The 26,004-nt window shown below is 37.9% G+C and overlaps 1 protein-coding gene across 2 annotated transcripts in view; it reads right to left on the minus strand.

Annotated features, from left to right (window-relative positions):
• Positions 1 to 26,004, minus strand: part of LOC145984947 (DNA-dependent protein kinase catalytic subunit-like) — a 241,918-nt gene that overhangs the window by 136,437 nt on the left and 79,477 nt on the right. For both annotated transcript variants that reach the window (XM_083118377.1, XM_083118376.1), the window contains exons 19-23: positions 21,937 to 22,783; positions 13,966 to 14,094; positions 11,222 to 11,431; positions 10,161 to 10,312; positions 7,455 to 7,622 (exon numbers count right to left, since the gene is read on the minus strand). In XM_083118377.1, coding sequence (XP_082974503.1) covers positions 7,455 to 7,622; positions 10,161 to 10,312; positions 11,222 to 11,431; positions 13,966 to 14,094; positions 21,937 to 22,783 — 1,506 coding nt within the window. The remainder of the gene's footprint in view (positions 1 to 7,454; positions 7,623 to 10,160; positions 10,313 to 11,221; positions 11,432 to 13,965; positions 14,095 to 21,936; positions 22,784 to 26,004) is intronic.

The raw sequence follows: 26,004 nt of genomic DNA on the forward strand, positions 1-26,004 counted from the left end.
CAAGAGGAGGATACGGAGCATGGGAGATGCTCAAGTGAGAATTAGGAATGAAGACACAAGGTCAGGACCAGGAGCATAGGGAAAGCACAATAAGTACATCATATAGAGTATAGGAGAGTCACAACAAGGACAGGATCAGGAGCATACGAAAGGCACAGCAGGAACACGAGCAGGAGTAAATGAGAGGTATGACAAGAACAGGATTGGGAGGATAGACGCAGCATGACAAGGACAGGATTGGCAGCATAGGAGAGTCCAACAAGGACAGGATCACATGGAGAGGAAAGGAACAACAAGAACAGGATAAGGAACTTAGGAAATGGTAAAATGCACACGAAAGGATGAGCAGAAGGACAGTATGGACACAACAAGGATAGGGTCAGGAGCACTGTATTGGCACAGCAAGAAAAAATCAGGAAGAAAAAAAAGGACATCTCCAGGAGCAGCACAATAAGAACAGGATAATGAGCACAGGAGGGCACAGAAAGGACAGGAACACAACAATAACAGAATGAGAAAAATAGGAACAGCATGACAGGAGAAGCACAAGGATAGAAGCAGGAGCATAGGTGGGGAACAAGGACTGGATCAGGAGTGCATGAGAAATAAAAAGAGAGCATATTGGTGGAGCAAGGACAGGATCAGGAGCATATTAGTAGAAAAAGGACAGGATCAAGAGCATAGTAGAGAAAGGACAGGATCAGGAACATATTATTGGAAAAAGGACAGGATCAGGAGCATATTATTGGAAAAAGGACAGGATCTGGAGCATATTATTGGAAAAAGGACAGGATCAGGAGCATATTAGTGGAACAAGGGCAGGATCAGAAGCATATTATTGGAAAAAGGACAGGATCTGGAGCATATTATTGGAAAAAGGACAGGATTAGGAGCATATTAGTGGAAGGAGGACAGGATAAGGAGCATATTAGTGGAAAAAGGACAGGATCAGCAGCATATTAGTGGAAAAAGGACAGGATCAGGAGCATATTAGTGGAAAAAGGGCAGGATCAGAAGCATATTAGTGGAAAAAGGACAGGATTAGCAGCATACAGAGGTTGTTCGCTTTATATCCGACCATTTTCGATTCGGTGCTGCCACCTGGCATTATCATGCTTGAACTATGGGTCTGCTGGCGGGAGAGTGTTGTGTCTGACCTTGTAGGTGCGCGAGTGTTGGTAGTGAATGTTATCAAATGGCGCCGAAAATCAACCGGTATTGAGAGGGTTACATAATGGCCCTTTTCCATGCTAAGTTTTCACACGTACGCATTGTGAAACAGTGTCGGGAGAATGGGTTAACACTCGGGGTGACTACTGCAAAAGGTATTGTGGCCCATTACACACAACAGGCTCTCCTTGCGAAACAATCACCCACAAAAACCACCAGGAGAAGGGCTGCAAGCAAAGTGTCACCCGCAGTGCGAAGGATGATCCGTCGATTGGCGTGCCAAGAAAACGTGATATGGCCCCGACTCAACGTGATATCGCCCACAGATTTCACCTCGCACCGTCAACTGTGAACAAAACAATTCGCAAGCGCCTCAGGTTGGAGTGTGTCCGGAAGGCCCATGTACACCACCTTCTACCGCATCACATTGCCGAACGGAAGACGAAATGCAGGAAACTGTATGAAAAGTACCTGGCGGGTGGTGGCGGCGCGGTATCTCTTAAGGTGAGTACCCGTCAAAAATGGTCAGATATAAAGCGAACAACCTTCTGTATTAGTGGAAAAAGGACAACATCAGCAGCATATTAGTGGAAAAGGGACAGGATGAGAAGCATATTAGTGGAACAAAACAAGGACAGGATCAGGAGCATAGGGGAGGTGCAAAGACAACACCAGGTAGGGAGGCACAGAGACAACACCAAGAGCATTGAGTAGGCACAACAAGGAGAGGAGGAGTATAGAATGGGCACAATAAACCAGGACCAGGAACACAGAAAATGCACAACGACAGGTTCTGGAGCATAGGATATGTTCATGAAGTTCAGGGTCAGAGTAGGTGAGGCACAATGAGAGGATCAGGAAAATAGGATGGGCACAATAAGGACAGGACCAAAACATGAGAAACAAAGGGGAGAGGGGGGTTATGAGTTTGAGACGAACAACGAGAACGGAATTAGGACCATAAAAAGGAACAAGGACAGAATCAGGAACATTCAAGATGAAAAACAATCATATTCGGGAAATAGGAGATGCTCAACAAGGACAGACCTGGGAATATAGGAGAGGAACAAAATGGACATAATCAGGAGGAAAGGAGATACAAAAGGTCATAATCAGGATTATACATGAGGAACAACAAGGGAAGACAGGGACTTATGAGATGCACAAGGAGTTCAGCAGCATTGTGAGCCACAACAGGGACAGGATCAAGAGATGCAGGAATAGTGGATCTGGATATTAGGAGAGGCACATCAAGAACAGGATCAAGGGTTTAGCAGAGGAGTATCAGATGAATGTCCAGAAAAAAAGAAGAGTTTCAATAGGAAAAGTACCAGGAGTATGGAAACGGTGGAACAAGGTCAGGATCAGATGTATACAAGAGGCTGAACTAACAGGAAGTAAAAGAGAAGAGTCGAAACTAAGAATATAGAGGGAGTACAACAAGGTCGGTAGAAGTGCAGCAAAGTCAGGATCACGAGTGTAGCAGAGTTGCAATAAGGTTAAGAATGGAAGTCATGAATCGAAGCCCTGCAACAGGTTAAGTTTTCAGCAGGTTTTATGTATTAATCCACGCGACAACAGGGCTCAGAATCTTCCCTGCCAATCTTGCTTCAACCGGCGAGCTGTTCATATCACAGACAATGAGAAAATCTGCAGTATTGCCAACTGCTCAACAGATGTAAAACCTGTATGTGTATGTCTAACAGAATGTATTTTTGCTTATTTTTGTTTCCTGAACCATTCAATTTTTAAAGGACTTTCTGTGCATAAGTTATGTAATAATTGTGTTCTGTCATTGCTTAATATAAATCGCGAAATATCTTCGAAACACGAGAGAGTGTGTGTGTGTGTGTATGTGTGTGTATGTATGTGTTGAGCACGGAAAAAAAAACGGGGAAAAATGTATAAGTAAACAACAGGCCCCTCTTGAATGTAATGGTGAGTTATTCTTTTTGCTTTAGAAATAAATACATTTGTGAGAAACTTGGTTGCTTCATTCGAAATATACCCGTTACTATAAGACACACGTACTTCAAGTTTACACAAAAAATAATGATTTTTTATTGGTGATATTACACAATGTAGTGTATTGTCTGCTATTACTCTGTTTGGTTTCAATTCATGAATCACTTTGCTAAAACAGGATTCAAATCTTGGTCTGTCCATTTCTTGGTAATAATCCACCCTTCCCTTTCTTTGCACACGGAACAGTAAACATGCATCTTCAACAAAGCCTTCATTACTGCCAATGTGTGAAAGTTTCCCCCTCCACCTTTCCCGTCGGTCAACCCAGTGCTCAGCCAGAAGGGTTCAGCCCTTCAAGGAGAGATTACCGGTGGTTTTGCAAGGTGGTATCCTCCCACGCTTTGTTCAATGTACGCCGCATTGATTGACAAATAATAAACATGTTTCTTCTCACGGCGATATCTTTTAATACTACGGAGATTCTTGTGTTGCCAAACAAATAACTGTTTCCTTATTCTGCAGTCAAACAAACCCCAAATAACACCCTAGACGCAGTTTCTGCGCACATTGACGACAAATCCCTCACTTGGCTGCGACATTTGAAAGTTCATTGCGGTGGAGTATAAACCACGTGCACTTTCTTCTAGTCCCATCTAGTAGTAGTTTTTATTGGGCTGATTTGAATACGTCAAAGTTGATAATATCCTTGTCGAAAAGTTGGTCGCATGTCCTCAAAAAAAAAAAAAAAAAAGCCACGCGCAACAAATTGTTATAGTACAAATGCGGGAGTATCAAATTCATTCACTTAATAATCAAAAGGATCTATTAAGTAAATATTGGTCAGGGTTCCAATTTGTGGTACTTTAATGACTTTTTTGGATAGTCTGTTTTAGTATGAATTTGGACTTAAAACGTCTGTGGTGTAATTAAATTATTGAAGCTGTAAGAACCTCGTTAGTGGTAATTCATTACACAATTTAAATTGCCGTTGTTTTTTGATGCAGGTCGTCTGAAGATTTAGTGATAGTTATATGAATGTTGTATTTGATTGAATTGATCACGGGCAATCTCTGTTGTGTAGTCAGTTGATAATAAATGACCAAAAAACTTTAAATTTATCTTATCTATGTATACCAAGAAACCAAATAGTTAATGTAGAATTAATTGGGTAGATAAACTTTGGGGGGGGGGGGGGTGTAATATTGTGGGCAAGAAAACGGGACTTGTGAGCATTAGTAACACAACTTTGGGAGAGAAAACTTAAATAAGTATTTTGAAGACTAAGTTTCTTTTGTTAATTTAATTAGTATTGTTTACAACGAGTTTCAAGTTCATTCTGCACGTACGTGTTAGGCTTGCGGATCCCATCTACGGGACTGAAGTGAGATGAACATTTCATTAACTTCACGCTCATTATTTTGTACGTTGGTCGGCGCAATATTAAATAAACAATTCCACTCCTCTGGGTCACCTTCCACTAAATTAGAATATTTGCATGAGCGCACCGATCACGTTACATGGGGTGTGCAACACTGATATCACTGATTCCACCTGCTATGCAACATGTTCCAGTCCCTCTCGACTCACATTTGACTTTAAGTGTTCCTTTCGCGCAAACCGACAGCCCAGTTGGAAGATCTGTGGTTCCAAGTTCGTCTGCTCAGTTATTGCAACCAATCATATGTATTATTTTGTCTATATATTGCAAATTAAATAACTGTTTTGTGGCAACTATACATCTCAACGGAATTATATTCTGTGCAAACGTTTGGGTTTACATGTGTAAAAACCTGCTGCAAAGTTAACTTGACACACAGCTTAGTGAAGTACATTAGTCATGTTTAGGATAATAAAAAAAGGACAAAAGGACAGGAGAGATACTATTATTGTTACCATTGGTTGAACAAGTAAATCAGAATCAGGTGTAGGAAGGTTATTATCATGAGTAGTGAAACAGTGCAAGAGTTAGGAGTATAAGTGGCCAAAAGGTGCAGCCTAGTTAAGAAGAGGAGTGGTGGAAAGGCATAAGAAGTTTGGTTTTGAAAGAGAAGTAGGATGAAGGTGCAACAAAACCAGATTCAGTAGCAGTGGTCAAGTGCAACCACAATCCTCAAATGCAACCACAATTAGGATTAGTAGTAGTGAAAAGTTGCAACTAGATAAGGATTAACAGGTACACATAGGTGACACACAGTTAATATGAGTGGTACTGGAAAGATGGAACAATAGTAGTACAAGGGGGATTAGTACAAAGGCTGTAAAGAGTTTCTACAAGATCAGACACAGGATTAGTGGGGGGAAAAAAAGATCAGTAATGGAAGTGGAAAAGAGGTGCAATAATATTACGTTCAGAAGCAGTAGAGGTGCATCAACCTCAGGATCACAAGTAAATAGGTGTAACGGTCACAATCAATGGTGGAGAGTTAAAAGAAGGTTGGGATTAGTGGAAGGTGTCACAAAGGGTATGATGGCAGTGAAAAATACACAAAATATCAACTTCAATTTTCTCTTATCACATGCTGTATTTATAAAATTTGCTGTTAGCTGCAACAACAAGAAAGATGTAAAATGGGTTTCATCAGTGGCGGCTCGTGGGGTCTGCAAGGTGTAGGGCACATTCAAAATATAGGTTACATCTTAGAACTAATAGAAGTCATACCAGCGGCATTTAATATATATCAAATTAAAAATATGTAATACTTTAGAAAAGTTTACCTTGTTATTTCATTTCTTGTATATCACAAGAAAAAGGGGGGGGGGGATTAGCTATTTTTTTGTTGTTATGTTCTGCTGTGTTTTTATCTTTGAACAATGAACACTTGATTTAGGCAACGCTGTGGTTTTGGTGTGCCTAATTCTCTGGCCAACAATCAGTCTTGGTGATTTAAAATTTGACTTTGTAATATCTCACTTGATAAACCTCGACAAGACTTCCCCACCGCCTCCTTCTTCTTCCAAAGTTCTTCCATTCCTTTCCTTTGGTATGCTACGGTAAATGGACCCAGCCACCATCTAGCGGGAAACCGAAAAACAATGCCCCAAGTGTGGGTCCTGGGTCTCAACAATATTGTGACCATTCGCAATGAAAACACCCATAAACCCCCGGACCTCCCCCACAGCTCAGAATGCAGGAATGATGTTAAAGCAGTGAGGCAGGAAGTCCACAGGAAGTAGTTTCGTCCAACTATTGTGGCCGTCCTTGCTCAGATAAAGAGTGCGTGCAGCAAAGGAAATAAAATACAAGCTTTGCAAACAAGTATAAATCATTATAATTGTAGTTCTTTTTAGATACATAAAGGATGGAGGGGAACGTGGCTGTGTGACCTAAGGGTTTCATTAAAAGTAACTTATTGAAAAATTAATGAAAAACTGTAGTTTGAGTAAAAATTAAAAGTAGAGGACACTGACATTCTGCCCTAGTTTTCAACCATCCAAATTCTTGTAGGAACACAATTTCTTGTAGGAATTGTAGCTTTCCGGGTGACGAGATTCGAACAAGTGTTCTCGGGTTACCAGTCAGGTTAATTCAATGTTAGCATCCAACGTTTCAAGTGCATACATAGCTCTCATCATCAAGAAATGTTTACTTGATTAGCAGTGTAACTTTAAATACAGGAGTATGAAGGGGCGAAGCTTAGACTCTGTCCTGTAATTGGTTCGCTCTGGATCTTGGGTGTTTTATTGGATGATGTCATACTTTTTCGGAGAAATGAGTTCCAGGAATGACTGAGCTGGAGTTGGAGGGTCATAGGATTTTATTTGCAGACACCAAGATCATAGCCAAATGTGTCAATTACTGGGACATAAGAGTAAAGGAAGCTATAGCCATTCCCTGGAAATGGGACTCCAGCTCAGGCATGCCTGGAACTCTTTTCCAAAAAAGCACGACATCTTAAAAAAAAAAAAAAAAAATTCCACAGCAAAGCAATAATAGGACCGAGTCTAAGCTTTGCCCCTTCACACTCACATATTTAACATTATACTGATAACCAATTCAACATTCCTGATGATGAGAGCAATGGACTCAAAACAAGGGATGTCAGTCAAGTCATATTAACCTGGCTAGTAACCTGAGTTTGAATTTCTTGTACTTAGATGTCTGTGAATGTCTACTTCAGACATATTGTAACTTTGAGTTGCTGTTGGTTGACTAGACATGTGACTAGTGTCATCCACCTCCAACTGAGACAACTAATTCAAACAGAAATGGTACTAAAAAGTCTTTTTAGAAAAAAGTCTTGACCTAAGATTCATTCCATGGCAGCACTCTACATTCTGAGCAGTCAAGTCAGTCTTCTTTCTCATACTAGTGAACTCACCGTGCTTTTCCTGTAGAGCTCCATGGTTCAATTTCATTTGCAACTAAAATTGCTGTAAACTGAATTGCAAGTTCATGGTCACGTTTGTTTGCACTTGGAGCATGTAGTTTATTAAAAAGAAGTTGATGAGGTACTTCCAGGCATGGCTTCCATACTTCAAGCAGTGTCCTAGAAGAAATGCCATTCAAAGTTCTTCCTTCATATACAAATTATAGTGCTACTGACTCACATATATGTCTTTTGTATCTCAACAAAGCTAATCCTCTAACACTTTCAGCTGCAAAAACACCAAATTTCATGTTTAGAAGTAATTTGTGACTGTCAATGAATCTAGAAATGAACATTCATAAGCAATTTATTCCTTAAACCTCAATATGGCTAATCTAGCTCCTAAGATTCTTACATAGATAACCTTCGTCAGAAAAGTTCCAGGACTGATATTGTAAAAAATAATATATTCAACTTACAAACTAATGGTCCTTGGTCCTGTCAAAGTAGTTCCTTCTGCTATCTCTACACAGTGAGCGTTTATGGAAGTCTCGGAAGCAAGCAGAGAAAGTCTCTTCTGGGATGCTTCACAGCACATTTTTTTTTTGGATTGCTGGAATATCATTATGCCACTTCCCTTTCAGAAACATTTTCACATGAGAAAGCCGAAAGAAAATGCATGGTGACAAATCAGGCAAATATGGAGGATGTGGAAAAGCAGGGATAAAATGTTTGGCCAAATATTCTTGATACAGCAGTATGGGGCCTTGCATTATCATGCAAGAGAAACTATTGCCCAGATACCCACAAGTCAGGTCAATGGTGCTGAATTGCCTCACACAAATGTTTCAGTACCTCAATGTAAAATTTGTGATTCATCGTCTGTCCTCGAGGCAGAAATTCAAGGTGAACCACACCTCTTGCGTCAATAAATGAGATCAACATAGTCTTTGTTTTTTATGATTGCCGCTTCACTTTCTTCAAGACTGGTGAACCATGACCTTGCAATTTGGCACTTGATTTGAGGGTTATATTCATAGCACCAGCTTTCATCTTTGGTAATAATGTTGTGTGCGAACATTGTTCTTCTGGTTTCCTTCTGATTCTCTGTCAGTGTGTTTGTGTGTTTCAATATTACAGTTTGAGAATTAAAAAATCAATCATTTAACTTTTCTGACAAAGGTTATATTTATCTATAGCTAGTATGCACCTTAAAAATTTGGCACATATGCACAAATGTATGTGTGCATGAGTGAGTGCACGCATGCATGTACACAGTTTTACATTTTCTCACATTTTAGGTTTTTAATCTTGGTTCCCTGAAAAACAGAAAATCGAGGTTCCACTGTATGTACCTTAGTGGAGACATGTGTAGCTACATGCAATTAAATACACTTGAATTTTGAAGTGAATGCCATATTTTTAGGTCTTTTCTGAGTCTTTAGGCTAATCAGGTCTTTTCTGAGTCTTTAGGCTAATGATGATAATGAGGATGAACAATGATCAATAGATAAAATTGATAAGAGGACACAGATAAAAGAACACCCATGCCTAGGCCAGCATTTAAAACTGTAACTTCGGTGACAAAATCATAAGACGACTGCCAGCACAATCCAAATTTTACATACATAAAACCATTTTCTATGCTAAAACCTCTCCCTTTTGTAGTTTAAAATAAACAACAAAAGACTTGCCCATATTTCTTTGTGTAGAACACAGCAATGAGATAGAATAATAAGGATAGACTGACAGTTGAAAGTACTCTGTATATCTAAACCAATGAAATTTTCATACAAGTAATCAAAGACGGAATCCTTCATTAGAAGGTCGAAATGTTAACATTACACTATTTGGGAGGCATGACTACAAATTCCTATTCTGGTTGTTTTACCTCGCTTTTCTATCTTTTGAATTAATTGTAAAAAAAAAAATGTTAGTGACCTGCAAGGTAAAAGGTAAAGCTATTGCCTGTAAAAGTTTGTTCAATTTGGAGTTGGGAGCCAGATATTGTCTGTTGACAGAGTATTGTGAATGCAGTCGTGAAGCTGCTGGAATGTAAGGAAAAAGTGATCTATTGTCCAAAAGGTCAGGAAATAATGGATTGGATTTGATTTATTTTACTTCGCTTCTTGTCCTACTTTTGGCTAATTTGCGAAGAAGGGGATGAGTGATGATATGATGAAATTGATGAATAGACATCACAAACGTCCATGCCCAAGCCAGGATTCGAACCCAGGACCGGGGAAATAATGGAAGATGACATACTGACTATGTAATCCACAAATAAAGTATGTCACAACAAGAATGCAAGATTTAATTTTGTAACTAAACACATCATTCATTTGCAAATTGCTTATACTTTTTAATCACAACAATTAGGAGTGGAATACAATAGCTGAAAAATATCCCCCATGACTCTGCTGGAAAACTCTTCTTCTTTAGATGAAAATTTCAATGATTATTCCACAGAATCATGTTCCTTCGTGCAGTGTTCCATGACTACTACTGTGTCTACATGACAGATTTGAAAGTTACAGTGCCGCAAAACTGACAGACTGAAAATGGTACCTGTGTTCATGTTGAGACACCCTACAGCTATGTTGAAGACCTAAAAACAAATAGGGTTAGCCAACCATGGACCTTAGGGTTTTGTTATTATTATTAATATGCATTAATCACATGTCAACACGTGGGAAATGCACTGAATTCTTTACTTACTTCATCAAGTCCAAATTATGTCTGAAAACATCTCTTCTATCATGACCAGCAGTTGCTACTAGAAAGGCCAGCAACTCACTGGCTAATTGCTTCTCAACTACAGAATTCACAGACGGAATGGACACCTCATGCCACGATAGCAACATCGATACCTGAAATTGTACAAGAGATGTTTCAAGTTCACTTTATGCTCAGATCTGCAGTTTAAAGTGAGATTTGAACTGAACCACTGAGTAATATCATCCACTGCGAATGAACTTGACCCCTTGATAAAAAAACAACAGTGTTACCACTAGGCCATCACAGAAGCCTTGAAGTTGTACAGAAGTAGTGAAAACATAGTTATAGAAACTAGGCTATCATTTTTACCTCCCCACTTTCATACACAGACACACACAAAAACTCCTAATTGTTTTATTTTTATTGAAGCAGTGTTGAATTGGAATAAAATATATGACCCAAGACACCCATTGATTTGAGGCTGGGTGATCACCCACCCCCATGAATTGAACCCGGGTCTCCAGCATGGCAGTTAAGACACCATATCAACTATACTACCACGGCTTTTAAATGACAGGCATAGAATATTAATTTTTGTTTCTCGTTATGGCTACATATCAAGCTATTACAAGGGCTAAGCCAATAATGATGCCTACTTTCCTGGGGTTTTGATATTTTCCAGAATCAGGAAAACTGCCATGTTACACTTGCCCAGTCAAATTATCATGGAAATTACACAAAAGAAAACATTTTCATTTATTTCGCACCAGTAATACATGAAAATGAATTTTATGAATAAATGATATCTATTTTAATATTTCCATGTAATTCTTGAATATTTTGAAGCAAATATGTCATAATTTGATCCACATAATTGCAGTGGAATACTTACATATTCATATTATTCCCAGTATGTATATTGAACAATCTTTTATTGTTATAATTCTCAAGCATCAATATTGACATTGGTGAGTATTTGGAAGAAACTAGTATTTATGTAACTAGTTGTTACATAAAAATTTGCAACAACTACACACACCGATCTTTCCACACATACTTACCATATCAGCAACAACATAGTTGATATCCTCTCCAAAGCATTTGTCCACAATGACCTGTGTAATGGGTATAAGCCAATGTTTAGCATAAGGTCGAAAAATATCTTGCACATTAAGGATCATCTTTGCAAGAAATACTTTTACATTCTTATGAGTGTTTACATTTTCAAAAACATCCTTTATGCTGTTCATCCATGCTGGTAAAGGAGGGTTCTGCAATGAAAATAAATATTACAAAAAAATCACCTTGAATATACACATTATGGTGTTGATATGGTTAGCAATGAACAATATCAATTGACATAAAAATTACAGTATCGAACGAAATCAGCTTCTTATATAAAATGGTAGTATTCCCTGTAATAAAACATATTAATATGATGCTCAACTGAGTTCTCACCATGTATTAAAGGTAACCAATGCAGGGTTCCCAAATGTATTTTCCCTGAGCTTTCCAGAATTCTCACATTTTTTTTCAGAGTACTAAATACCCAGTACATTACTATTTCATATATATATTTTACATTGACTTCTCTCATTTCCCCTCATAGCCATGCCATCCTCCCCTTCATTATTAGTATTACTGATCTGATATATTTATAAATAGACCATACATTAGTGCAATATTGCACCATTTTTTATTATTGTTATGAATAACAACATATAACTCATGTCATGGTTTTGTAATGTAAATGTCAAAATATGCAATCCTCTTCAAAAGCAAAACACACTGCAATCACTTCGTTACATACAGTAATTAAGGAGGGGAATGAACCACTTGTGGGATATTCAAGACTGCATCAGATCAGTAGAATATTGATTATCAGTAGGCCAATTAGTAAATTTTATTGTCGAGATGTGCACTGGACAACTGTACAAAGCACCTCAGAGGTGGAGTCAAATACGATAACATTTTGACAAACACAAGATGTTTTATCACAGAAATGTAGTGAAAAAATGAGTTAAACATGGGTGGGTCTCTGGCACACTGTGACATTGCTCCATGTACTCAGCCACACCTTGGTTATATCATGAAATTTGTTTTTGCTGTCAAACTGATAAAACCTGCCTAATGTATCCTATCTCAAATTCTTAGGCCCACACCAGAAATCCTGGTTTAAATTTATATTTTCTTATTATCAGGATGTACTGTACTGACAAATTACCTTCAGGAGAGATCTATGGGCCCCTCAAATAGCAAAAAAAATAGGTCCTGTGTACTGGCAACATCTGCACTCTTCCAATGAGAACACATTTCACTTTGAGGTCTCTAGTGATGTTCCAAGGCAACTCTGCACCTTAGCCTCTACCCCCTCTCTTATGTATTTGAATGAGGCTATCATGCATGCAAGTTGGTTGTCTCAGTTTCATGTCTTTCTCTCTCGTATATCATCATCTTTGTTACAAAGAACAATTAGCAAGTCTTGTTAATTAACACAAGTGTATGGAATGATAGGAAACAATTTAAATATTGTGACCAGTAAAGTCTCATTACAGGATTAACATACTGGGTGTTTTATAATTCCCTCTGGGATTTCGGAAGTCAGTTCCTCAGAGGCCAACTCACCCATGGGAATGACAGCATGTCAGTGAAGAGAGTAAATATCCAATTTTTTAACCCACCTTACAAATGTTCAATATGTCCTCCTTTGGTGACTTGATAGGTGTAAAACGAACAGATAAGGTGGGGCCATCACTTGAGACTGTGGACCGCATACGGGCAAGATTACAGATTTGACGCCTGTCGAGTTACCATGGGAGGACATGTTGAACATTTGTAAGGAGAGTTAAAAAATTGGATATTTATTCTCTTCACTGACATGTTCTCATCACCGTGTGCGAGTTCACCTCTAAGCATCCAACTTCTGAAATACCAGAGGGAATTATAAAACACCCTGTATGTTGGGACTGTACTAGGTGACAAATGTCAGTAATATTATGACTGTTGAATATTAGCTAAGGGATGGTATTGGAGCTGAGCTGATACCAATCCCATTGTAGAAATATCAGCGATGATGCCAGTGGAATCTGTATCAGAGAGTATTGGTTCAAATTTAATCACCGTTACCAGCTGGTACTTTTACAGAGCTTGGGGATCTTGTTGTAGGGTCTGTAAAAAATGCCACACAGTACTTTTGCAGAGTCCATATATTCTCGAAATTACACAAAATGCATATTTTTCATTATTTTGGTAACAGCATTGTGGGGAGAAGTGGATTTTGTGATTAAATAATTATCTAATGTGAAATTAGAAACATATTAATGCAAAACTCTAGTACATTGATATGTTATAGCTTCAATTAGTATCAATTTTCAAGAATCAGCACTGGTATCAGTACCTGGCCAGAGTGGTAACAGCTCACCCCATTGCAACTTACAAATCAGAAGATAATTCATTCTGTCAGCTTCTGTGGCAGAGTGGTTAGCACAGCACTGCAACGCCAAGAGACCCGGGTTTGAATTCCTTGGCATGTTCTTTGTAACTGCCCTTCATTAATTTCCTCATTTCATCACTCATCCTCATTTTCACGATTAGCCAAAATTGACTTATTGAAATTAAAATTGTAGGTACATCAGGACTATGATTTGCCTGATATTTCGCTGTCACTGTTTTTAGGGATACTGCAACAGGATCCATTGCCTTTGAAAGATTGATGATGTTGACAGTATCAGATGAATGGCCTGCAAGAACAGCACAAGCAACTGACTCATAATGTAGAACACAAATTAGCAACAGGAAAATTTACCTCCCCTTCGGATTTCTTGTAAATATTATTCTCCTCCATGTGTCTAATTACTCCGCAAATTGTTGCCATACATTCATGATTGTTGATGGAATCATCCTCTAATGTTACCTCAATCTGATGAACTGAATTCTGAAAGAAAAATTAATAACAATAATATTACAGCATTGTAGTGTACTGTAGGCTATACTCCTACTATTTCACATAAAACTTTCTACACTATTAAAGTATGAGCAAAGAATTTACTTTCTTCAAGAAATGTCAGTGCCTACAGAATACAACATACCGTATTTTTCAGATCATACAATGACTTTCTTTTCCTTCAAAATATGTCTAAAATTTAACAGTCACATCGTCTGAAAGTCTATCAATTCATGCCAAATTGAAAGCTAGTGAAATTTGGATTCCATCCCAATGTGAGGTTACAGGGGCAAATGTCCTTTAAGGAATGTTGAAGGCAGGAAAAGCTCGTTCTGCATTTACTAGTTCAGTGTTATATATTATCACAGTCGTTCAGTTGGAAAAAGACCAAAGGGAAATTTTCTCCTGATTAAAACAACTTTTACAGTAAATGTTTATGGTAGTTAACAGTTTTAAGCTATACAATTCTGCCTGCACAGAAAAGATTCTCATGCAGTGGCATATTTAATTTAAGTGACAAATTAAATGTAAGGTGTATTCCTTGACAATTCTGGGTTGTAATAACCCCATACGTTTCAATGGAACCATTACAATCCAGAAGTGTCTGTGACCGTACCAGTAAGTTACCTGTAGTTGAGAATAAAGTGTGGTACATTTCTATTATCAACTGGCATGTCAAAATTAAAGAGTGCATCTTACGGTAAACCTGTATATACACTTTGTAGTACAATTTGAAAGTTTTAGCATGTGTATTACTGTTACATCATCATCTCAGTGTAGAGGGTACAACATAAACTCTAATATACCAAGGTTCAGGGTACAACAAAAGCTGTATACACACACACAGCTATCCCCTTCAAGTCTTGACATGTGTATTACTGTTAGTAGGAGCCATGGTGGTCCAGTAGGTAGAGCACTTTGATTCCTCGGGTGGGGGGATTTAAGATTGGAATTTTTCTGGTCTTGTGCCTGATAAAGTGACTGAGTTCACCAAGCCTTGAGGTAATGGTGTACAGAGTGTTGTGCTAATCACATTACCTCCAAATGGTCGAGATCGAGAATCATCAACCTATGTGTAGAGGCATGAATATTTCGTTTTTGACGAAAACACAAAATGTGAAATAATACATTGTAATGTTAAATTTTCATGTTTCTGAAAGGTATGAGGTGCATTTTCCTACCCTGTTATGACGGTTTGGAGTCATAATTCCCTTGTTCATACCTAACCTATAGAGATTGTTCGTCCATTGAATGAATGCACTTAGTGGTTTGTAGAATTCATGAGAGATGGTGCCAGCATGCAGAACATAACTGCGTTAGATGATTTGTTTTTACTTCCGGAACACAATCGAAGTAAATTGTTTGATAGACAAATTTTGTATATTCGTTCATAAGAATTCGTTAATAGTGATTATTGATCCCACGCATCATTGTTGTACTCATTTTGCAACTTCATTATTAACATTGCCTTGGTTGTGATTAAGTTTTAAACAATTGGCCAGATGCGAGTCCGCGGTGATGGATAGCTCGGCAGACCATTGCATGAAAGTTGCATTCTGCTGATGCTACACCTTTATTAAAAAAGCATATCCTGCGCCGAGGTTCGATTGGAGATGGAAGTTATCGATTTCGATGCGCGGTGATCGAAAAGGACTTCCGGTGAAAAAAAATGGAGTGATGAAAGAGAAGACACTGCAGTTAAGGAAATTGTCATTGTTTCCAGTTGTTTCTGTATGAATCCGATGTCTGCTGTTATGATAAAACGGCGGATGAAAGCATGGAGTAGAAGTACAATGCAGAAAAACGTTGGAGGTGAGTCGAACTCTTGGCTCCCAGAGAGGAAAAGAGTGGACTCGTGCATGCCGGATTCTTCGTTCCCGAGACACAAGGTAAGGAAACTAAATTTCCTTAAGTGACATTGAGAAGAAGAAAATTCTCGCAAATCGTGGTACCTACGGATATGCAAAGTTCGTTAAAGAGATAGCTATCTCGCGTGTGTTGTAACTTATGTGACACGGTACTAGTACTCGCTACGAACCATGCGGTAATCACAAAATGGCCGTCGACGCCAGTCAGAAAAAGGTTGTGTGCACACATAAAACGAACTATTCTCGTTTGAGAAACGTCTAGTACATGCCAAAATAAATTAGGAACATGTTCCAGGATTAGTTTTACGTCTATTCTATGAAGCAATATGGGCTTTTGTAACCAACTTTATGTAACATAAAATGTGCATGCTAACACTTGTATGTCACGGGTCAATGTAAAAGACATATTGGCAACACTTTTTTTTTTTGTTAAGAGAAAACGCTTGGTAAAACGATTCGATCGTTAGCTCATTTTGAAAAGCAGCTCTTTATTTTTATTTCTTTAAAAAATTAATGTAATATTTATAATATTATGGTTGTTGGAAACGATCATGTAACCGTCCATACACGTTGGGTAAAAGTTTAAATTGGAAGGTAGTCAAACTGTGTTATAAGTGTATGTGGCCTAACGTTGAATTAGTTCAGACTGGATGATGTAAAATTAAATGTTTTAATGTACTGAACTTACATACTAAACAATGGTCACTATTTTATTTTTTTATTCTCTCATTTTTTATATATACAACAGTTTGAATGACCTTTAAGATTTAAGATCACACTACAGAATTTTGTGAGTAAACATTTCGTTTCTTGTAATAAACATAAGCTTAATATAACGTTCATGTGTTATAATTTCAACTGTTTGCAAATGAACTGTTCTATGTTAACAATAACACATAATTATGTATGCTAATTGCGATATTCCTTTTCAGTGGGGGACCTTCATGTGCATACTGATTGGGATTTGTCTTTGATATATTGTGGGGGTGGATCTGGTGAATTGACTATTAAAATTGAGTCATGTTTCTATGTCTATTAAAATAAGTGAGCATGTACGGAGGCTATTCAGTATCATGGTAAATTGAAGAAAAAGGGTGGAAATTTTTGTTGTAGCTTGGACACCTGATATACAATAAAATTTCTGGGGACCCAAAAATACTGTTTGCTGGAAAATGTTGATGGATATCCTGGTACATTAAAATTAGGCACAGGGTGTTGTAAAAGTTAAGTGACCAAACTTTGAATTTAATTTATTTGTTTGTACAAGTTTGAATTATCATACATATACTATTCTTTTCATTGCAAGTCATAGTACTGTGAAACTCCAAACAGCGTATCCGGCGTCACCGTACGGTAGTCATATGAAAATCTAATTGAGTCGAAATTTTGTGAAACTTGGGTGATTTTTGTTGGTTGAGGGTTGATGATAGGGTGTTCATATGATATGAAGGAGTGGGCTACCGCGCCAGGGGCGTACCGTTTTACTGTTTTGTCATGAAATGATGCAAAATGAACTGCAAAATGCAAATAGACTCAAACACGAAATTTAGTTTATTTACTGACGTGACACTTTCTGAAGTCAGAATTATCCTGCGAGTTATGCAATTCACAGAAAATGGATCCATTCTGTTGTAAATATTGAGAAGCAAAATGGACTTCATTACACAAGAATAAACTTAATATTTTGGTAAGGACATAACTGTGCTATTAGAAGGGTTATGTTTATTTTGTGTAATAGTGCAGTTTTTAAATTAAATTTGGGATTATATTCACATTTTAAAAACCAAAATGTCATTTTATATACTGCTTTTTCGCCGGTATAACAGTGAAATTTTATTTTATTTACCGCTTTTGAACCTGAAATTGACTGTGTTTTTGTACCGAAATTTTGTGTTTTTATTTACCAAAAATATGTGCCTCTACCTATGTGCCCTGATGAGCACAGGGAACTTTACCTTACCTACCTAATGTTTCAGACAGCACATTGAAATACATACTTTCATACACTTAACGTTTTAAAACTCAGAAGACATTTACATATTTTTAACAATTCAATACCATGACAAAGTAGAAACAACATACTATCAATGGGTATATTTTTTTCCTCTTCTTCAAAATCATCTAGATATAGATGTTATGTTGCCATCACACACTTCATACAATTGTACATTCCTGTTCACATAAAGTGGTACATTTTATAAGCTTGAGGTGTAAGGGGTGTTCCGTCCATGTAGTGCACCCAATAGTCAACCTCACTTCCACGTAGCACACCCTGAACTGCAGACTAACGAGGCTCTGGCGACTGGCCCCATGGCCAGTATAATTCTGGGTCGTCGTCCTGTGTTTTGTCCTTATTTGTGCTGAGCACCCTTTTTAGCCTCAGTTTTTAACCAAGGTAAGGAAATTTTAGTTTTCAGACATGCTTTTATTTTTGTTATGATAATGGGCTGGACCCCGTATAGTGTGATGCGTTCAAAATAGCCTCAGTGCTGATGCACCCAAAAAATTTTATAAGCTTGGACAGTTGAAGTATGAGCCCCATTATCTGAACAAGAGTCTACATACTCCTGAATAAACACTGACCACATACAGGCACCAAAAATTACCTTGCCATGAAATAGGACATCACATATCCCACCAACAGGAAAGTTTTGCTATTAGTGCATTAAAATATTTAACTTTCTCTCCTTGTGCATTTTAGAGATGGGCCTGATTAAATTGTTTTATTTATATTAGTATTTTTATTATTTAGCATCTTTTCTCTTTACATATTATCCATAGAGTTGGCAGAAATTTCATAACAATTCTTCCCTAATAAAATAAATATTGTGGCAAAATACATTAGTTTCGCATTATTAAAATTATATTGCTACATCCCTTATTAGTGCTACAATGAATGTGGCTGAAAAACACCATCAAGTAAATGTAATGCCTAAATTTGTTTTCATAGTTTATGAGAATTAACTCAAAATTTAATAACTGATAACACTCATGACTAGGACTTGGCTGATGTACAGGGCCGGATTAAGACTAAATTGGGCCTGATGCTTGAAATCTTTGGTGAACAATAAGCACAATGACGTTATAGTTACGTCACAATGCAAAGAATAATAGTAACTGTATAATAAGTAACGCTGTGTCTAGGCGTCCAAAATTGGGGCTATAAATTTAATTCTAAGATTTATTTTCAGGTTAATATAGCAAAAGAAAACTGTTCAGCTTTCAGAAAATTCTCGTCGGTTTTCATTTGGGACTATTTCAGGAATGGGCCTAATGCTGCACCATCAATAGCACCCTGCTGATGTATGGGTGTCAGCATCAGAAAGCATTCAATTAGTATTTAATCACTTGATACAAGCTGATACTTTTCTGGAGTCTGAATACCTAATCGGGCCCATAAAATGACTCACAACATTTTCATGGAGATAAAGCAAAATGCATAATATTTATTAGTTTTTCAACATTATTGTGTGAAATCTGAATTTGTGATTAAATAACAATTACTATATTATTACGATTATTTAACGTGTTAAGTATTGGATGGAATTTATTAACTGATACTTTGCTGGTGTCTGGGTGTTTTGCGGAATTTGCACTTTCACAATGAATTTTATGCAAAATGTATAATCTTCATTATTGTTTCAACAATATTGTGGATATAATGGATTTTGTGATTCAATACTTATCTTCTGGAAAATTATGAATAATTTAGAGCAAAACTGGTAATTGTTATGGTATAATTTCAATAAAAGCCTTATATATTAAAATATACAAATTTCTGAACTACCTTAAATTGTTACAATTTTCCAATGGCATATTCTGCCATGGTTTACTGCTGGTAAACCAATTCTTTTCATGTATATAGAAATTGCTGGAAAATTTGAAGTTGTCAGACTTCTGTTCTTGTTTTACTTGCATGCCTACATTGGTGTTTTATTTCTATTATATCCAATTAATATATAATAAACATATACAATAAATGAGAACTGTTGTGGTAAACCAGGTCAGAATAGGCCACTGCATTTTTCAGGTATTGGTGGGAGTATTGGCATTGGTACTGTGACGTTGCGATAAAATACGCAATCTCACAGCATATATCAAGAACTTGTGTTTAGCAACACCTAGTTCTCATTCACGCAGTCAGGTGGAGATCCTGCCTGACAGCTTCAAGTCATCCTGCCATCTTGTAGCAACTTCTAGAATTAACTCTGTAGTTCGTGTTCAGATATACGGGGAAAAACACTGTTACCTTCCTACAGCTGCATCGCCTTGTCCTGGTGCAGTCTCGTACAGCTTGACTTGTTCTCGATGTTTCGGAAGCGAGGATAAGATGCCATTGTGTATGGCGAACATCACCATGTGGTTGGATAACTTTCGATTTTACTATAAGTGGTAATGTAACAACGATTACTAATTACCACGTAGGTATAACATTTCAAGGTATGTAGGCTTAACCAGTGATACAAGAACGATATGAAAATAAGTTTAATACCAGTGCATTTTTCCTCACTTGCAATTGTCGACATACCTTGTGACCTAGTTATCGATGTTCGACAAAACTGTTAACATAAACAAACACGAGAACAATTGCACCTTGCTTAAGATTATTTCTGCAAACTATTTTCTTGTTGAACTTACTGATAATCAAGTGAATTCTGAACTTTGATATTTATTTATTCCCAAGAAATTTAACTAAAATAGTAAACATGACGTAACGAAAATGCATAAATTAAGATTGGATGTGCCTCATTCTTGCAATTGAACGTGAACTAAAACTGTGATTGAACAGAGCGAAGAACAAAAACTGAGCTTGCTATCAAGTAAATCAATTCCTCATTGATTTAACCTTAAACTCCCTTTGATTAACACATTTCCTTAAAGTAGCTCCAATTATTTAAGATTAACGAATTGTTATGGCACTATAGTTACTGCATAAGAAAGTTGTAGAAAGTATGCTTTTGTAAAAGTGTTCGCAAGGTGCATGTTTTAGTGCAAGAGTATTTAAGCTCGTTTCTGAATCACTCACATTATGCAATGCATGTGCTTGTTTGTTGTAATTGTAACCTAATTATGCATTACCTCGCTGGGCGAGTTTTTGTTGTGTTTGAATGAATGCATGCGTTAAAGCATATGAAATTATTGTTGTTGTGAAGTGAGTGCATTTATTCTGTAATTGTAACTGCATTTGGTGAAAGTGCACATTCCTTAAAGACAAGCAACGACGTGTTCAATTTATATCATATGTTGTACAAACAAGTATCTAAATGAATAAAAAGGTCACTTTGTTAATTAATTTGTGCCTGATTATTGAATAATTCTCTTGATTAATGATATGAGCAATAGCATACCAGAACCAATCTGGAAATTAGCAGTGGTTTAGTTTTTAAGGTTACATAAATAGTGCATGGTAGATGATAATGTTTAGTATTATGGTGTGCATATCGCTTGTTGCGTCTTACTATTTTCCTTGCATGTAAAAATCAAGACTACATGCATGCACAAGTGAACAAAGATCGTGTTTGCCTTGAATTACGATTAACAAAACGAGAACAGATTTGGCTGAGGATTATTCAAATTGCAGTGTTAATTAATGGATGCATTGAGCTTACTCCGTTCGGTCCCTAATATCAAAAAGGGCTTGCTTCCTTCTTGCTTGCATAACCTATTTCTTGCGGTACTGCATGAGATTTGTGCATAGTAAGGACGAAGCAAATTAATGATTGTGCATGCTTGTCCTGGTTTTTATAATTTTGTTGACGATTGAGATCTTATTTCCGACTGCACGCTTCCCAACATATATTATCGGAACGTTCAACATATTGAACCAAGGCTACATGTCACAGTACTAGTTCAAAATGATAATGTCTAAGTCCTAAAATTTATATAAAAAGGTGAAACACATTGAAGAAACAAACATGCTGCTTGCTTTACATATATGTCTAAGAAAAACGAACAAAAATTGTACCTGTTCCCCTCTTTCAGCAAGACTTTGTTCCCCACTCATCTGCTCAATTGGCAATCTCTTGACAAGGCTGTAGCTGAAGTCAAACTGTGTCACATCTTCATTTAATGTGCTGTTAAACAAGTACTGAGTGGGAATGTACTTCAAAGATGGATTTAGTACTTCACCCTCACTTTCTTCTTTCCGCAGATCCCTTGCGCCCCTCCGAAGTAACACAAATTTCTTTCTTCTTTCAGGTATCTCCTCAACAAGCACTGGAAACACGTAGGTGGTTGATGTATTGACAAATTTGTCCCAAGGAATCATTTTGAACAAAAACCCGACGTAGAACTTCTCTTCGTTCTTCATATTGCTCACTATTGCAGCACGGGCATTGTATGCCGAGCAAAAACATTTTCTGTACAGCTCCATTACATTATCATCATTCATCAATTCACTCGTTGTGTCAATACCAGTCTCGAATAATACCTTAACAGCCGAACACAAGTCCTTTACTAAATCATTAGATCCATAAGATTCCAAAACTTTACCCTTTCCTTCTGGCGTGAAGTGTTCTTTTGACAGCTTCGAGAAGAGCATTTCCAACATATTAAAGTTCCCTATTTTTGACACAAGCTGGTGCTGAAGCTTATGCTTGACTTTCCTTTCGCTGTTAGCTTTCAATGTTCTAATAATTGGTGACCCGATGATCTCAGCAAAAAATGACTCAACGACACTTGAATCAGCAGACCTTAACAAAGAAATGACAAATCGCTGCACAATTTCTAGTCTTGCTTCAGGCTGATTATCTTCATCTAGGAACTCTTTATAGATAACCTCGATGGATTTTAGTTGGTGGCTTGTGTTTAATCTGCAAGAAAAATAAGAGAAAAGTGGTAACCTATAATGAAAATACACCTGATATTGGAAAATTGCTGAGCATAAAACAAAGTACAGACATTTCTATGTGAACTTAAAAGAATAGTAAATAAAAAAGCATTGGATTGACTGTAATATGAAGGCACACAGAGGATGTGAAGATAGGCATTCTGTCTAAAGATATCTCTTTGGCAGTTATGTGGAGATAGGTAATTTACTCTAAAAAGTTCGAGTATCATTTTTCCACGCAGTTTTTGTTTGCGATCGATTTCGCCAGCTGTCTGGTGGTTTTGTCAGGCATGTACTGTCTTGCCGAGGGTGGTGTAGTTCCTTTTTCTCTCACTTGCAATCATGGGGGCACTAATTGATGTGAACCTTTCACTTTCTGCTGCTCCAGCATGGTACTTACTTCTTTTGCCATGCATCAGGATTTTGGTAATGTCCGTTGCCAGCCTCGTTGTCTGCATCTGTGGGAAGGCATTCATTTTCACTAGCATGCGCAGGCAAGCTTTTTTACAAGCACTAAGTTCCATGCTTGGTTTTTGAGGTTTTCGTGCAGGGATAATGGGTTGGGTGGGTATGCATATTTCTGATGGCAGGAAGCCAGGTTTCATTGAGGGCTCCAAGGTTGGTGTTGAGGTCGGTGAGAATGGTCACTGTAGTTTTTTTTTTTCGTGGATCTCACTTGCATAATTACTTTAGCACAGTTTATGTGAAAGGCCCACATCAACTAGCACCTCCATGAATGCGAGCAGAAGAAAAAGGAACCACACCACTCACGGCAAGACAGTACATGCCTGATGAAACCACCAGCACACAGGTGGCGAAATCTGTCGCGGACAAAAACTGCTTGGGAAAAATGAACTTTTTAGTGTGAAGATAGGGTTCACATCCTCATCATGGATATAATGACATGATTTGATCAGCACCAAGCTCCAACCACCTTTATTCTCTGGCCCTCCACCTCTCCCAACATGTACATATTGATATGAGGCTAATTTAGCCAGGGTGTTTCTTTTAGTAGGCAAAATTTATATTTATTCACCCATCACAGGAACTGGACTCTGATTTCCTACATGCCAGTCAGATGCACTGACTGAAGGCTCACCTTAAAATGTTATAAATCATTTTGAACATAAAAAAAAAGATTCTTCGGTCAAGTAGTTTAAAGATAAATGTACTTCTTACGTCAATTTTCAATTGTGATGATGTCAGTATGGTACCAGTATAACCTGGTTTCTTTTAAAAGTTGTTTACATGATTAGTAGTTGTAAAGTAAAGTGCTCCCCCTGTGCTTAGCACCACACCATGAAGGTGTATAAGGGGTTTGGGGTAACGCGCCACACTTTCTTCATCCGGTCGTGAGTAGGGGTGATATGATCAGCATCACACCCGACTGCCTTTACCCCCGCAAGGTTTCCCCCAGGTACCCATGCCATTCAACACTGGGTGGGTGCCGGGGCCGCTCCCAACATTAGAAAAGTTCCCGGATTTGAACCAGCCGGGGATCCAACCCAGGACTTTTAGCATGGTAGTCAGACGCGTTACCGACTGAGCCACCGTGGCCATAAATTAGTACCGTGCATCCATTTCGATCTTCAGCCGAGAGATCGGGAGAAGCGTGGCGGGCGGCGCTGACGGAGATGCCGACATTTGCAGCCTGTAATGACCGCTTATTTTTATGGACATATGCAGACATTTATATAAATATTGCAAAACAAGCACTAACCTGTGTTATAAGAGTTATTCAAACTGATGTCCACTTACATTCACACATTCCTGGCATCATTTGATGAAATTTTGATACACACACAAAAATTCTTCTTCCATAATTCTTCCAAGTTCTGCCCTTATATTGTCTTTTAGTTCGTCGATGCTATGAGGGTTATTTCGGTAGACTCTATTTTTTAAGGTTCCCCACAAATAAAAGTCACATATGGTAACATCTGGCGAACGTGAAGGCCATAAACCTCTAGAAATTATTGTCATCAAACACCTCCCTTATAGCATCCAAAGAATCAGCGGCAGTATGGGTTGTGGCCGAATCTTGTTGAAAATACCCATATTGTCTCTCATTATCTGATAACAACTGAAAAAATGGCGCGAGTATTTGTGTGCAGTATCTCTCTCAATTTATTGTCTTCAAACAATATAGGCCCTATTATTCTTTTTTTTTTTTTTTTTTTGCACTTACAGCACATACCAATTTTTGCATCATGTAACTGAACTTCGTGTATTATTCGGGGATTTTCAGTGCTCCAGTATCTATTGTTCTGTGAACAAACATGACCACGCAAGTGAAACCATGCATCTTCCGAAAAAAATATTAACTGTGGATCAACAATACCATCTACAATATTCTGCAAAACCCAATTACAGAAATTTACTCTACTTACGTTGTCAGGGGGCCATAATTCTTGCACTATAGAAACTCTGTTCGGTTTTAATTTTAATAGCTTAGTGGCTGTATGTGCTGATGATTTTGACACGCCCATCTCCTGTGAAACACGGCATAGAGGAGAACGTTCTAACACTGCACCAATTTCATCGAGTTTTGCTTCGGTTAGAATCCGTCGTTTTTGCTTAGGTGTTTTACAATTTAACGATCCCAGTTTCTCGTAATTTAAGGACAAGATGTCTAACCGTATCTCTATGTGGATGTGAAACGCCTGGGAATTTCTGTACAAATTGCCTACGCACGTCTCGACACAAGTCTGTTTTCACGTAAGTGTCATACATAAAAAATATTTGTTCTACGAGGGGGGGGGCTGATAAGTTCTCGGCCTGACCCCCCTTCCGCACATGTCATCCTGAAATCATACATTGCATTTGAACCATTGATCTTTTGGAAGTTTAAGTGCCAGCTGGGATGATCGTATCACTTCCTTTACAGGCCACTGATTGAAGCATGGAGCAGTCAAATGTGGAATTTAAAAAGGAGGAGTTGCGAAGTATCATGAAGTTCTTCTTCCTGTATCACAAGTCGCTGAAGGAAATCCATGGTGGCATGCTAGACACATTGGGTGTACATTGACCATCACACTCCACTGTGAAGAAATGGTGCTCAAACGTTAAGCGTGGTGATTTTTCCACAGAAGATGGTGAAATGTGTGGGAGGCCAGTGTCAGTGTCAACTCTGGAAAAAGTGGATGAGGTTCATGACCTGATTTTGAGTAACAGACGAATTTGTCTTCAAGCGATAGCTGAGACCTT

This window comes from Lepisma saccharinum, chromosome 3, assembly GCF_977018435.1.
Source record: "Lepisma saccharinum chromosome 3, izLepSacc3.1, whole genome shotgun sequence".
In the NCBI taxonomy this organism is placed as follows: domain Eukaryota; kingdom Metazoa; phylum Arthropoda; class Insecta; order Zygentoma; family Lepismatidae; genus Lepisma; species Lepisma saccharinum.